The sequence below is a fragment of the Xiphophorus couchianus genome, chromosome 6 (assembly GCF_001444195.1).
Source record: "Xiphophorus couchianus chromosome 6, X_couchianus-1.0, whole genome shotgun sequence".
Taxonomy (NCBI): Eukaryota; Metazoa; Chordata; class Actinopteri; order Cyprinodontiformes; family Poeciliidae; genus Xiphophorus; species Xiphophorus couchianus.
The window spans coordinates 29,836,525-29,851,946 of NC_040233.1; the positions used below are offsets into that span (position 1 = coordinate 29,836,525).

Genomic DNA, 15,422 nt, shown 5'->3' on the forward strand with positions numbered 1-15,422 from the left:
CACCTTCAAAAAGCACAACCAGACAAAAAAAAAAAAAATCAAACCAACTACAACAGTGCATTAGGGCCAAGAAGAAGAGTTAATTTCCGCCAAAAAACAAAACTCCATAATTTTGAGATTAATTTCAGAAATTTTCTAGAAAAAACAAGGAATTTTCTGAGTTTGACCAGTTTTCCTTGCTAATGTTTGACTTTTCAAGCTCAAAAGTTCTATTCAAGAACATTACTGCGATTAATCTCAAAACTTGTGAGTTTATTCAGGCAAATACTTGACTCTTGAAATTTTTTGGGTGGAAATTCACTCTTTTCATCTACAATGTCCCTAACGTGCTGCTGTAGAAAAGAAGCACAAGAACAGAATGCACAAAGGAATGAATTCATATGGCAACGACCTATTGCAGTAGCAACTCTTGAAAAATGAATTAATATTTCAAGACATTTTCAACAATAATAAAGAACTCAAAAGTGATATAAAAAAAACACCTGGATGGATTAGTTGATAATGTGAAGCTTTCCTCACAACGGATTAGATGAGCTTTAGAAAGTTGTCTGTGCAAATCTAGTTATGTCCTGCTTTTTTTCTTTCTCACAATGGCTTTCTTCACATTTTAAAGAAAATGTTACCTGTTCTTTTGGCCTGACATTTTTATAACAAGGGTTTTACAAAAGGCTGACCTTTGATCTCCCATTATTTGACTTTGCTCGAAATCAGACACAATAAGCAAACAAAGCATAAAACATTAACTGACCTTTTGAAACCACTCATGCCGCTCGGTGTGACCCAGTGCAGTTATTTTTCGTGCGCCGCCGTGATGTTCAACGTTCATAAATGTTCCTGTCGCCCCTGCTCTTCGTCGTTACCGCAGCTTTAATGGCTTTTCTGGAACAGTGACACATTTTGACTTTACACGGACGTCAGACGTTTTGGGTTGTTTTACAGCGACAGCTAACAAACCTCAGGTAGGGCTCTGTTAGTTGTCATAGTTGCGTGTCGTCACATTAACCTGAATTATTCATGAAGTTTGATCTTGTTTTAGTCGAGGGTAAAACCGAAAGTACAAGTTTTCACTAAGCAAAGTGGAAAACGTTAAAAGCAGTCTGTTAAAAGACTTGGCATGAAAAACGTTCATGTTTTGCACCTCAGCTGTCGTAAAATCGCTTCTAGCTTGCAAAACCATGTAACCCAAGTTACAAGTAAATATTTAGTGAAAGTCAAGTTACAAATTAAACTGTTTGGCAGCGTTAAATTGACAAATAATCCAGTGGGATAATGTTAGCAATAATTGTAAAACAAACTTATTCATAACGTCTGTCAGATTTAGGTTTAAATTCATCCCCTTTTAATCCACATTTGTCCTTTGAATGGGAGCGATGTTTAGAATTTTGGATTAGCCAGAGTTCTGGCAAGAATTTGAGCAAAACATTCGTCCGTGACGGATCTTTCCATTGCCTCTGATTAGCTTCTTGCACATAGCTCACAGTGTGGCTTTTTTGTTGTTGTTTTTATTAAAGCGTATACATGAGTGGTTCAGAATTAAAGAAACAAGCAATTAAAAGAGAAAGATTTGCTTAAAAAAACCAAAACAACTGAAGGTCAACTGGTCTCCACTTCTAAAGATTTAAAACCTGAATATGTTAGTATTTTCTCATAATCCACAGCAGCAGCTGAAGCTAAGACAGAGAGTGAACATAACAGCCAACAACCAAAATTTAAAAAAAGAAGTTAAAAAACAAAAATAGTTTCAAAAAGCCCACAGAAATCCAAATCACACGTGAAAATAGCTGCAAACAGATGCGACCGTGTGGCTTTGAAAAGTGGAAGTGGAGCCTCCTGTGCAAGCAACAAAGATGTAGAAAGTGGTGTCTGGATTAGTAAATCTACAACATAACACTTGTCTTCTTTCTCTTTTGGAGCTTGTGATGCAGACTTTTGCTTTTTAGAGATCGAGACACCAGCGCCTTGAGACTTTGCTACTTCGTGACCTCACTGGCTTTCATGTCGCATATGGCCTTTCGAAGACTATGCTTCGAAAGGCCACATTGTGGAGCCACAAAGGTTCGCATTGTGGAGCTCTCCCAGCTCCACAATGCGAACACAGCCCATCATCTGGTGGTGGAGGCCGAGCTCTTGGCAGACGGTTTTACAACCTTTTCAAACCTGATAACCATCAACATCTGGCTGTTGGCTTATTGGTAATTTCCTTTTATGCATCTTCACCAAGATGCTGACAAGAGCCAACGTTAATATTTTACTGCTCTTAATTGACAAAAATAAAACAAAAAAATTAACCCCCACATAATGAAAACCTACCATTTTTGCTTTCAAGGTCATTTAATATTTCTTAATATTGAGTTGCCCAAGATAGAAGAATCTAAATACAAGCTGATTCTGTATTTAAAAATACAGAATCAGCTTGTTAGAAGCTGATTCTTGTTAGAAAACTTGTTAGAAGGTGCAAAAACTTCATAATGTGGCAACGGTTCACCCATTTTCTCTTCCACTCCATAATAAAGCACTACTTTATGTTGGTCTGCTGGATAAAATCCTAGCTAAACCTCTTGAATATTTAGGTTTAAGTGTGAAAAAGTTTAAGTGGAAGGTACTGTCTTTTTTCCATCATTCCTCAAAGACAGACAACCCAAAAAAAAATGCATTACCTATCGTAAATGTGTAGGTATTTGTCTGCATGTGATTTGCTTGTGCTGCTGCGTCCTCAGATCAGCTCGTGTGCGGATTATAGAGGGATTACAGGAAGATCAAGATCAGACATGAGTGAAACAAATGTAGGATCAGATAACAAAGCCGAGCGGACCGCTGTTCTGACAACCAAACGTCTCCAAACGTGCGGCAGATGGAAAGGTCGGCTCACACCAACCCTGAACGTGGAGCACAAAAATCTGTTTACCTTATGTCCACCAAATCAACGTTCATATTATAAATTCATTTCTTTTTGCATTGATCTAAATCAGGTAGGGCACAAACTTGTTGGATCTGTTATCATTCTAACTTTAACATGGACTCTTTTTTAACAGAAGTACAACGATGACTAGTGCTGACAAACGGTGTGTTTAATAAGAGAAAAAACAGAAACTGGAAGAATGCTACTCTTACATCTTTTAATATTATGTCATTGAAACAGAAATTGCAATTCATGTTTATAAAATCAGTGTCGACAAGTCAAAGCTTTGCCCTACTTTATTTATTTATTATTTATCATTTTTGCAACGCTTCACTCGTCTTTCTGAATAAGACTGGGAACTAACTTTTATTATTAACAGATTTTCCAGGCACATAATGCCATTTATAACACAATCAAGTAATTATGTTACCTTCAGTTGTTATAAAAAAGCTGCATCAAATATGACTTAAAAGAAATTTGACTTTGTAATTTAATGCCTTGAAATTGGGCCTCTGTCTCTTTAAAAAAAACTCCTACTCGTTCTGAAACTCCGCCTTCAGGAAGTCATCACAACATGGCTCCTCTATTAACCCTTTAGCAGCGTTTTTACCAGCGTTGCACATAGAAGTAGGTCATATAGTGAGCTCAGCAGATATTCCACCAGGTGTTTGCTAATTGCTGCAGGCTAGTCTGAAGTAGTTGAGTGGGAAAGAAAGGTATATTTCTGATGAGGGAATAACATTATAACATGATGTAAAAATGAAAAAAGTCAATATTACATAATACTGCCCCTTTAAAGCCACTGGACCTCAGATTTTATCAACAAGCTTTGGTTGGATTACTTGTAAAGAAAACAATCCTTCTGTGACAATTTTGAAAAAGCTAGAAAAATGACAAGTAAACATCAAGTAATCCTGAAACCAGAAAGAGAGAGCGCCCTATGACCTACTGCTCAAACTGTGCGACTGGTGGGTCAGCAGAATGATTCTGGGACTGCAGCAGCAGGCAAGTGAATGATTTCATCTTCCTCCAGTAGGAAGGACTTCACGGCTCCACAGGAGGAGAACATAAACAGTCTGATCAGCCTCCACTGTGGACGAAATCAAAGGGATGGAAGAGAGAGCTGCTGTCTTCAAAGTTCAGGGTCCTGACTCTGTCAGATGGGAGTTGTTAATAACAAGCTGAGGAAGTCTCTGTGGACTCCTCCAGCACAGTATGCCGGCGTTAGATTCTGGGAGACATCAGCTGCCTTGAAATGACTGTACACTAGATTACTACACCCTTAGAAGGGGATAATGTAGCGGACTTGTGTCAAACTCCAGGCCGAATCGGAACCCGCCGTAACTTTTTATGTGTCCCTCTAGACTCCGAATTACATAAATCAGCTCTTCCAGTTATTCACAAAATTCACACAAAATCCCCGCTGTGAGTTTATTGCATTTAAAAAAAAATTTTGTTACACAAAAATGACTGCCAATTCACGCCCGCAGGCGGCCGTATTTCTTATTTTTACAACACTGCCGTACACTCAGCCTTACTTTGACGTTCATTTTGGGAACATTTCTTGGAAGTATTTCTAAATGAGCACCACAAAAATCTGGGATTTTGATTGAAAATCACAAAAACAATCACCAAATCTTGGAGGGACTGATTGATGCGAAAAGATGTTTGAATATTACAATGGCTTGCAAAGGTATTTATACCGCTTCAACTTCTCCATGTTTTGTCAGATTAAATCCACAAAGATAAATATAATTAATTGGAATTTAATGTGAAAGACCAACAAAAGGTGGTTCCACAAAGACCCAGCCTTATGATAGTTTCCTATTTAATAGCATTAAACGACCCATTTAAGTTAAGTAGGTTTAAATAGTGAGAGGAAAAGACAGCGAAGAATGTGTAACAACATCCAGCAGCTTAACATGTAAAAGAAATGTTAAGTTCTGAGTAATAAAAGAAGCTCAGCATAATGAAGGATCTGTGGTGCTGTGGGCCGTTTTCTCCTCCAAGGGCTTTGGGGACCCAGTTCCAGTACTTAGCATCATGACCTCTTCAGCTATTATGTCAGAAAACTTGAGGGCTCATCAAAACATGTAGCTAAATCAGTACAGAAACGGTTAACCAGACAGTAAATCAGACACAGCATGCGTGAGGTGAGCTGCAGACAAGTGAGCTTAAGAAACGACGCTGAACCTGCAATGATCAAAAGAAATCAGAGATCCCTCTGTCTGCATCCCCGACCTGGTGAAATGAAACACCGAGCTCTGTTTGGTGACGTGACGCGACTTTCCGGATTGCATTGTCAGCCTCACCTCCTCCGCTGTCCTTCTCCTCTTCCTCGACGCTGTTCTTGATGCTGTCGTACTCCTCGTCGATGTTCTGGTTGCCCCGGATCTGGCTGAGCACCCGGCGGGCCTTCTGGGTCAGCCCGCGCTGGATCAGCCAGCGGGGGCTCTCCGGCAGGAAGAGGAACCCGACGAACTGGAGCACGGCGGGGAGCACGGACAGACCCAGCATGTACCTGGACAGAGAGGGAACGAGCGGAATGAGATCTTTGAAAAGGTCTAACTGGGTGTTTGTTAGCTGTTGGCGTCAGGTGGTTTGACTTATTAAAATTCAACAATAGCACGATTGATGAGGGTTTATTGAATTTCTGTGCTTCAAAGCTAATTAGGATATTCAAATTTCATTTCGTTTATTCCCTGAACATAATAAGCTAAGCGAATTTATAGTGGTGAGAGGTTTCCCATTGAAAACTCGCTAAGCCCGGTGGTTGGGCGAAAGGGCAGACATACATCCAGGGGCCCGCCATGTCTTTGAGTTAAAATATGTTTCAGGTTGACAGGACATTTGAAAATATCACTTGATAATTATGTGTTATTGAAAGACTGGAAGATTAATACCTGAACACCAACCATAAAGTCTTAAAAAATGCAAACATTTTAAAAAGACTTAAAGAAATAAGAAATGCTTAGCCTGGTGGGACACAAGTAAAGCCTGGTGGCCAGCCAGGCTTAAAATGTATAATAGGGGAAACCCTGTGGTGTACTGCTTCATGTATTCGTAACTGTAACATTACAGAAATTAGTTTGGTGCATAAAATCCAACTCAGTCGTTACAACTTCAAAGTGAAAATCAAAATAACTCCACACCGAAGCAATGCGAGAACGGCTAGTAGGGGCTAACACACGAGACCTTTAAAAGCTCTCTGTCATACTTCTGTAGAAAGATGAATTAAAGGCTATGCACAGCGTTGAAACAGAGTCACATCACATGGGTGGTAAATGTTTGAACATTTATCTATTCCTTTACATTTTCTTGATACTGTTCTCTACAGGCTTTAATTTAGGAAGACGTCGAGGCAATACCCAGGTAGACACTAGCGAAAGCACTCCACGCCAAAGCAATACCCACATGGCTGGTCACAGTAAATTCTGGTTGTTTTTATTCAGCACTGTGCCACCTTTTAACTTCAGATGACTGGTGAGCATTTTACTGTTTTTTGATCATATTGTAGCATTTGTTGTTTGACATTATTGCACCAAAACAGTAATAATGATCCATTCAGCTTGATTATATTCATAACCATGTGAAGGGTTTGCGTAATATATAACATAAGGTAACCTATATAGATATACATTTGAACTGATAGGGTTTTTTTATTATCCTTAATGACCAAAATCAGTTTAATGAAACTCTAGTGATGCTTCTTGGGGTAGGTTGGGTTCAGGAACTGTATAGAATTCAAGCAAAAAAAAAAAAAAACATTATGTGACAGGAATTTCAAGAAGCTGAGTTGAATAAAATAAAGTGCATATTTAAGGCTTTTCACTCCACTCAGCAGGAAGGCGCGTCATTCAGGAAACATTTCAACTTTCAACTCTGCAAAAGTCATCATCATGCGTGAAACACACCAATCAGACACTTTCTGGACAATTTCCTCAGATCTAAAAAAAAAAACGGCTCTACTTATCTGTAGCATCGCTCATCCTATAAGGCTGTGAAAGGCTTAAAGCTGCATTCAGTCTGACGAAGAAGAGAAGATGAAAACAGATGATAACCAGATGATGAAGACGCAACAGGACAGATGGTGGAGAGTTGCGTCTTTAATCTGTACAACGCGGCTGCTGTTAGTAAATGTTATGAACTGCTCTGTGCATATGCTGGCATTTAAGCTGAGGTATTTGATAAAAAATGAGAACACAAAGAAGAGAGGAATGTGCTGCTTTCACATCTAACTGCTACTTTAACGACAGATTGAAAAAGTGGCTTTTTTCATCCCGCTTTGCCTCTAAAAGAAGTAGCATGTTGCCATCTAAACGCTAAAGTTTTCATGTGTTGCAGCAACACATCATTTGAGTCTGACCTCCATCCGTCACGCCGCATGTAGCTGAAGGCGCCGTCGATGAGGCTGGCGGTAAACTGCCCTCCGGTGATGAAGAGGGTGTTAACGGTCACCAGCTGACCTCGGAGGTGCGGCGGAGAGGCTTCGGCGATGTACACGGGCACCGTCATGGAGGCGATCCCTACACAAGGAGACACAAAGCAGAGGACGCGGTTCAGTGGTTCTTGAGAAGAGGTACAAAACAGGTCCTCTGGATACAGCACAAAATAAAGTTACGTTTCAAACAGAAGGGCTTCTTTTAAGCCGTCCCGAAAAGGACGACCTGAAAAACCGACATGTTTGGTTTGCGACAATAAAAAGAATTTTTCAAACTTACAAAGTTAAGCGCAGTGATTAATCACAGTGCTAGAGTGTGATTCATCTGATTACAGCCTTTTGATCGATTGGCAGTGCTAGTTTTAACCTACCTGACCTCTTTTTTTATAGGCCTTGAACCTGCACAGCCCTGCTTATTTAACACAACCTTGACTCATACACTGATCCTAAATAGAGAACATTTGGAAAACCAAAGCATTTCTATAACAAAATAAAATTAAATAATCACACGCTATGGTCACATAACGCCCTGAACAGTCCGTAAGACTAATGCTCTCTGCAGCAGGCTTCTCTATTAATAGAGAGCTGGAGCTTTCTACACCCTCCTCCCTCCGTCTCCTCCCCTCTTCTACCTCCTGTCAACACCCTGCCCTAAACTGCCGCCATGACTACGTGGGTAGCCGTTGCCATGGAGACCTCTTCCAGCAGGGGAACCAGCCACACTGTCTCCAAGCTTGCACCGCACTGTGGCAGCTCTAGGAAGGCCAATCAATAACCAAAAGAAGGGCCTATATGCATGAGATTTTTTATTTTTTTTTGGTTTTTGTTAAGTGCTGATTGCAAACTTCCACGTACAGACCATCAGGAACATTGAGTTAGCAGACAAAAACAAAAAGAAAAGATCCCCAACACCAATGCCGTGTGGTCAAGTTTCAGGATGGTGTTCGGTTACATAAAAACGATAGTTTCCGAGTGAGCCTCTGATCGCACAAACATGATTTTAGCAATTGCGGCGCAGCATTAATCTTTGTTACCGTCTGATGGCGGAAATCCGAGCTGCAGATCATTATTGGAATGTAATTAAACACTTTAGCACAAAGCCTGTCTGCTCAGGACAACATGGTGGAAATCTGTTCATAAGGTTTAGGAAGACAGCTGAAGATCAGAGACTAAAGTCAACAAGAGTTAGAGCTTAAAATTTAGGAGAATAATCTTGATCTGTCATGTGCATGATAACATATACTGTAGCTACACACAAACCGTGCAGTACCTCAGCAATCAGCTATGTTTTTTATGAAGAAAAATGTGTATGAAGTGCAATGTTTTCACAACTGATCGTCCGGTAGACTCGGTTAGATTGCTGATCAAAATTGCAACGTTGTTGTTCGCTTTCATTGGCCTTCCTACAGCACTGTGTCACACAAAACAAAACCTTTCGGAAAACCTATTCAACTCCTCGCCTGCAACAAGAATCACTGAAAAATCCTTCCGAAGAAGACACTGAGCACAACTTCCTTCTTCCAATGTTAACAAAAACGCAGTGGTGTCAAATTTTAGCAGTTGTAGGATTTCTCTTTTGTCTTTGGCAAAAAGATCACGAGCCATTTCTCTCACTAGTGCTGGACTTGCGGGTTTGTTTTGGTTGCATTTACCCAGAAAGCCATGGGCTTTAGTCACTTCCTAGTTTTGGAGCGATCTCCGGTCTGCTTGGCACCTATATCTACATTCAAACCACAGCAGAGTTCACAGTATCAGGATCTAGTGAACAGAGTTCACTAGATCTTTAGGCAGACCGGAGTTCACTTTTGTCAGAGTTCGATTGCACATTTGCGGCTCCCCAAATGAACCAGGCTTTCTAGGCAAAGTAGAGCTCGATTAAAGTGGACTAAACAAGGCTAGTGTGAATGCGCCCTATAAAACCCAACATCTTCTGTTCACACATACATGCAGATGCATTCATGTGTCGCTAAATTTGAAACCATAGGCCTACATAAGGTTTTAGGAAATGCCTAAGCCTGTATTTTCTTCTGGGTTACACAACATAGAAAGTAGATTTTCTTTTCTTTTCAAATACAACCAAATGTTTTCCTTACACCTTTTGACCTCTTGTCTACAGTTGACAGTTAGTCTGAAAAAGAGGCTTAGTGCTGTGAAAAGGAAAATACTTTTTTCATTCGTCTTTCCTTTATTAAATTTTAGTCTTGGACAAGCTTTGTAAAAGATCTCAAGCAGATCAGTACACAATCTTGTATTAAAGGACACAATTTTAAACCTATAAAAATATTAGTATTACTTCCAGCTATAATAGTTTTTCTCTCATTCCTTACTTTGTTTCCCTCGGGTACCTTGGATATTAGCAACGAGAAGATGCCCATCGACCAAACAGCTTGATAGCTTCTGTTGATGGCAAACCTCGATATAATGAGAGTTTCTGACCTTCATTTAGCTTTTAAGACACACACAACTGCGAACACATATTGTTTTTTTCCTTATTATCCTCGGCGTGGTGATGGAATTGCTTTGGTAATAAACACATCGCATTAGTCCCGAGTTCTCTGGCATTAGTTTAATTGGCTCTGAACAGAGCCGGCAAACTTTCACCCTATAAACTGGAAGAAGACTATTTGAATAAGTTCTTTCGTCGGCAGCCAATCACTCTTGACATTTACCCGGATCTGAGTCTCTGATGATTGTTCTGATGATTTGGCCAGTGGGAGAACACATCTTAAATATGGACGAACTCTTCAAGTCAAATCCATTGGTCATGTTGGTTGGCTTGATTGGGAAGATATACCATACATGATTTCATCATTATTTCATTGCCAAATGAACTCATTCCAATAAATAATGGCACAACAAGTATCAAACATTTGTTTGTTTCAAAGCTCCAGTGTGGAAACCATCTGACATCAAAGCTGCAAGCAACATAAAATCCCAAATAAAACATCCCTTGACTTTTAACCCTCTGAGTCCTAAGCTCCAAATATCCAGGCGGAGATTATTTTAGTTGTGCGAAGTTCTTTAAATGTCCTGTGAGTAAATATATTTGCCCATTTATCCATAACAACTGGAACGTTCAATATTAAACGTCTAGTAAAAGAGCGTCTCATCAGATTAAACCGAAGAAAAACATGCTCCCTGCTACGGCGGGAGTGAAATTACCATAATAACCTGATATTGGCTGGAAAGCGCAACGTCTCCCCTGTCAGAAACCATTGGCATTTTTCAGATGGCGCAAAGTGTCGCGGAATTGCGGTACAGCAAATTTGGCTGAGTCGTCGCCGGCACGTTCGGCCTAGAAGGGTAAAATTATGGGCTCCCAGTGGTTTGAAGGTTCTACTTTTCTAGCTTTATGTAACAGGTAGCTGTGCTGCAGTAACAATGCTCGCTTTGACAGTAAGAAATGGTTATTAAGTGTAAGCTCTGGCACTTTTACACACACCTGTCACCTCCTTATAGTAGGTAAACTTCTTCCAACAAATGACGGCAACTTTTGGCAATAAGGCATCTAGACATGACGACTAGGGTCATGCCAGACACGGATAGTGTCTTGTTAGATTTACATGTACAGATATTCTGTGTGCGCATTCAGATAACGAAAAAAGTGGTGATCTGATTTTGACTTGTCTTCATGTTTTCCTGTTTTATCTGCTTTGCTTAAGCTTTGAGTCACCGGCATGTTCCCATCAGAGCCTCGTCTGCTGTCATGAACAGCATAATATCTTGTTACATTTGGTGAGAGATAAATCATCTCAACGGCACGTCCTGCTACAGGCGGTGGCGGGGAAAATATGTCTGTAAAGATAATGCTTGTTGGCAGAAGAGAGAATAAATCCTGTACAGGTTTACTTCAGGTTGTCAACTATAAAAAAAAACAAGAATTGCAGGCTGTAGGGCTCCAGCTTTACTGTCAGATATTGTAACTGAAGCCGATGCTGTTGTTTGAATTGTATCTTTGATATTTAGGATGTGGCTCTGTTGGTGGAAAGGTGTATAGTTGCTCCAACAAATACTTTTAAAAAGAAACAAAAAGTTGCTTCTCTGCAAAGAGTTTCCAAACACTAATTGGGGGGGGAAAAAAGTTAGAAATGAAAGCAGCACAAAGCTAAAGATCAAGAGGCAAAGCATTGTGTCAAATGACTGATTAGCATTGATTCATATATCGAATACCAAAGATATTCATTTTAATTAGGAATGACTCCTTCACATCTCACAGCAGCTTTCACCTGTAACTACTTCTAGTTGAATCTGAAACTGATTTACTCACTTTGAAAGTAGTTTGTTGCATTCTTTAATGATATACAGCCATATTCAACAAATAAAAATACTACCGGAAAGTTTATTCGTTGCAATAACTGTTCAAGAAGTGAAAAATAATGCAGATTGACATTTAGGAGTTAAATATTACATCAGACCAATTTTTGTTTAAGTTTTTAATACAGAAATACAGAATTAATGACATGTTTAGTACCTACTTCTAGGTTGTTAATTTCAACGTCAGAGTCAAAGATGAAACTCCACTCCAATGGCCGATTATAATGTGCAAGGCTTGCAAAGCTGTTCTACAAGCTGTGAGATTTACTCTGTTGTATTTATTAATCAACGGGATTGAAACAGGACAAAGATTTGATTCAAGCCTAACCTTTGTATTTGTGAGCTTTTCTACTTTTTTTCCCTCCTCTTGCTATTTTGTCTGTTTACAATGAAGAAACACTAAAAAGTTCAACTAAATTAGCTTTTTAACGAGAAGGACGTATTGCACGCTGCACACATCTGCTCACGTTTACGATTCAAATCGCATTAAAAGTAAAAAACGTGGAGCGCTGTCATCCATCGGCGCACTGCGGCTGACCGGCACTGCGGCTGACTGGAAGGACTGAAGAATTACAAAAAGGGGCTCAGCAGCACTCGCTTGAATATAAATTCCTCAGAAAAAAAACAAAAAACAAAATAAACTTGCTGCTTTCGGTTTGTTTTTAATGAGTTCTCTATTCAGCACCACGGACAGCTCAAGGCAGTTACACACACACACACACAGTTTAAAGCCACCGCCTGGTCAGGCTGAGCCTCAAAGCTCCACGGCACACTTAAACCAAAGTATCTGTCTCGGCCTTCTGCAGGCAGCCTCTAGGCATGAAACGCAGAGCTCAGCGCTGACTCACTCGACCCGAGTGAAGGAGATATTTCACAAGGCCCTCCATCGCTCTGATCTCAAGTGAGAAACAAGGATGTTTGGATAAAAACGCAACGGAAGGACAAAAATATTTGTTCCGACGACTTGACTCTGTTTTTTGTTTTTAAATGGTAACCGTTCCGGTTTAACTCGCAGATAAACAAAGTCCTCATTAAGCGTCCGCTGCAGCTTTCGCCCGGTTAAGGCGACACTTCAAACTTCGTTCCATAAACCAAACCAACTAATTAGAAAGCCTGCCTGGTAATGAAACGTTATGGTAGTGTAATTAACGTGGCTGCTTTTATTCACACCAATCAACTGTTTGCGGGGACAAAACACATCAGCATGTGCAAAGTGCTGCATAATAATTTAGCCAGACAGCATTATTATACAGTCAAACAGCCCCTCTTTTTTTAGGTTCTGTGTGCTTTCTGTCTGTGGCTGGAATGACAACCGGTAACTGAGGCGACAGGGAGTTTCTACTGGAATACTTTCAATTGAGAAAGAAAAGTGAAGAATAACATAAAATAACTGCTTCTATTTAAAACAACAAAAGAAAAAGCGTACGGTCTTCACTAGACTATCCTCAACAGGTCAATTTGCCTTATTTGAAAGCATAAGTGCAAATGTAGTAGCCTTCTTTTGGGCAGCAACAGCGTGAAGACAGGGGTCACTTTATGCTATTTTATGCTCTAAGCAACTGAATAAAACTCATAGTTCGGTGTCGGTAGCAAAACGCTCTTTATGCAGTTCTGTTTAGGAATAAACACTCGACAAGCTCAAGCTGTTTCTGTCCGAATCTGTTCATTCGGTTGGCATTTAATTCAGCTGATAACTTGAATTTAATCATCAAAAGGAGGTTTGATGATTGGTACAGAATTATAAAGCAGCAAGTAGTAAAAACCGCATTTCCTGAAGCCGATATCTTATGTTTGCTCACCAGTAAACATTAAGTCTCGCTGAACATGAGCTGATTTTCATTTCTAACACCTGTTTCATTTCGATTTTGTATTTTTTTTAGCCATTTTATGACATTAAAAATAAGCATTTAGCTGTGAAAAGCATTTAAGCGGCAGTAGTCAGAGTGGGCTGACTCAACATGGCATCTGTTGGACCCACTGGTTCATAATCAGCCAGCTCACATCTTAAATCAATTTTCCCCTGGAAGCATCACACCACATTGCAAAAACACACACAGAAACCTGGTCTGCTGCCAAACTATGAGTCTCCCATTACATCAGCCTCACACTGGGGGTTTTTTTTCTCCTCATCATTATATATTCTGTATCATTTGGCATTTTCAAGTGTGTCAAACCCTGGCTGGCTCTGAATTATTACAAAAAAGAAATATATGACGTAATGTAACATGCCAGCTATAATGAATAAAATTGTATGTTTTTACAATCCTTTAGGCATTAAGATTATTCATAAAATACTCAATTTTTTACTTCAGTTCTACAGGGTTCCTACAAATTGTTTAGGTCACAATTCTAGGATGTATTAATAGCATACAAGTATCTTTGGTTTGAAGGGGTGAAAGATAAGTTTGAAATATTTTTCAATATTCTATTTCTTTTATTATTATTTTGATACCTCCGAGGACCTCAAAACTCAAATTCCTTACTTTTTCTGTAACAAAGTTTCAGAATTTCCTTAAATTAACTCCCATATTGACTAAAAATGCAGTTAATTTAACCACTTCCCCCCAACCCCCTCCTACAGCTAAACAGAAATACTATTTTAGCTCTGCCTGAAACATCTTCCTGCAACTTAATTAAATAGAAACTGACAAGTCACATAATAAACCCCGGTCCGTCCTGAGCGTCCGCTTCACTACTGCCGATTCAGACAACCCCCGTGTTCTTGGGCAAAGGTCAACGCAACAATAACCAGGCAGCAGCAGTTGTAGCACAGGCTTCGGTACAAAAGAAAAGAAAAAAAAGAGGAATCGAGGCATTAAAGAGCATGGCCTTTCTTGGCTTGACAAACAGCTCCCCTGACCTTTTTCACAGAGTTCAGTTCAAAAATGCTAAGAGGATGCCTTACAGGTGACAGGCTTGTTTTGAGGATAATTGAAGCCAATGGAAAATGTTTGTCTTATCGGTGTCTCCGGTGGCTAACTGCGCTGCCAGAATGCATCTCGTTACCTATTAGGGCCCGGCTCACGTATGTTCGGCTTAACGAAGATCACTCTATTGGATGACGCTGGAAAGAGGGGGGCGAGGGGGCCCTTACGGTAACAGAGCCACTCACAATTGAAAGGCTGGAACAACCGTAATGGTTGGTTCCCTCCACATATCAGCAATCAGACCCGGTGTAAGAGTATCTGCTCCATTTGCACTATTCATGTCATAAATATTCTTTGAACTATTAGCATCATTTCCACAACATTTACTTTACAACTGGAGCAGAATTGACTTCCCTTTTCTCTGTACCGACTACCAAGACAACAAAAACACACAAAACAGTTCGGCTCTGCGAATCGCAAGTCTTTGAAAATGCAGCTTTAACAGCTGATCAGAACATACTGACTGCAAAAAAAAAAAAAAAAAAAAAAAAGCATGCATGATTGTCTGGTAGAGCACAAAGCTGTTCAGATCTTACTTCACAGATTGACCTATTTGTATCACTTGGTAATTATACAACCAGACAAAGATCAAAAGTGGGGTTCCTCCAGGCTCCATTCTCGGACCACTTTTATTCACTAATCTAAATGTTCCATCTCTATCAGATAATGCAGCACTACAAACAGTCATTGAGAGAATGCATCTATGAAATAAATAATTGGATGGGACAAAAATTACTCTGGTTTAAAGCAGATAAGACAGAAATCATTGTTTATAAAGCTGACTGTATGCTTTAAGGTGCGGCTCCATAAATACGAATGTCGTCGTTCATGTTCATGACAT

The 15,422-nt window shown here is 39.8% G+C and overlaps 1 protein-coding gene and 1 long non-coding RNA gene across 4 annotated transcripts in view; one reads left to right on the forward strand and one right to left on the reverse strand.

Annotated features, from left to right (window-relative positions):
• Positions 1 to 15,422, reverse strand: part of slc2a13a (solute carrier family 2 member 13a) — a 64,787-nt gene that overhangs the window by 45,225 nt on the left and 4,140 nt on the right. The window contains exons 2-3 of the mRNA XM_028019726.1: positions 7,266 to 7,425; positions 5,212 to 5,420 (exon numbers count right to left, since the gene is read on the reverse strand). Coding sequence (XP_027875527.1) covers positions 5,212 to 5,420; positions 7,266 to 7,425 — 369 coding nt within the window. The remainder of the gene's footprint in view (positions 1 to 5,211; positions 5,421 to 7,265; positions 7,426 to 15,422) is intronic.
• Positions 1 to 15,422, forward strand: part of LOC114146003 (uncharacterized) — a 28,865-nt gene that overhangs the window by 4,490 nt on the left and 8,953 nt on the right. The window contains exons 1-2 of one of the 3 annotated variants that reach the window (XR_003595818.1): positions 749 to 959; positions 6,237 to 6,382. The exons of 1 other annotated variant lie outside the window; for it this stretch is intronic. This is a non-coding gene — a long non-coding RNA (uncharacterized LOC114146003). Of the gene's footprint in view, positions 1 to 748; positions 960 to 6,236; positions 6,383 to 15,422 lie in introns of those variants that run through there. One more of the 3 variants, XR_003595816.1, reaches the window with a different exon arrangement.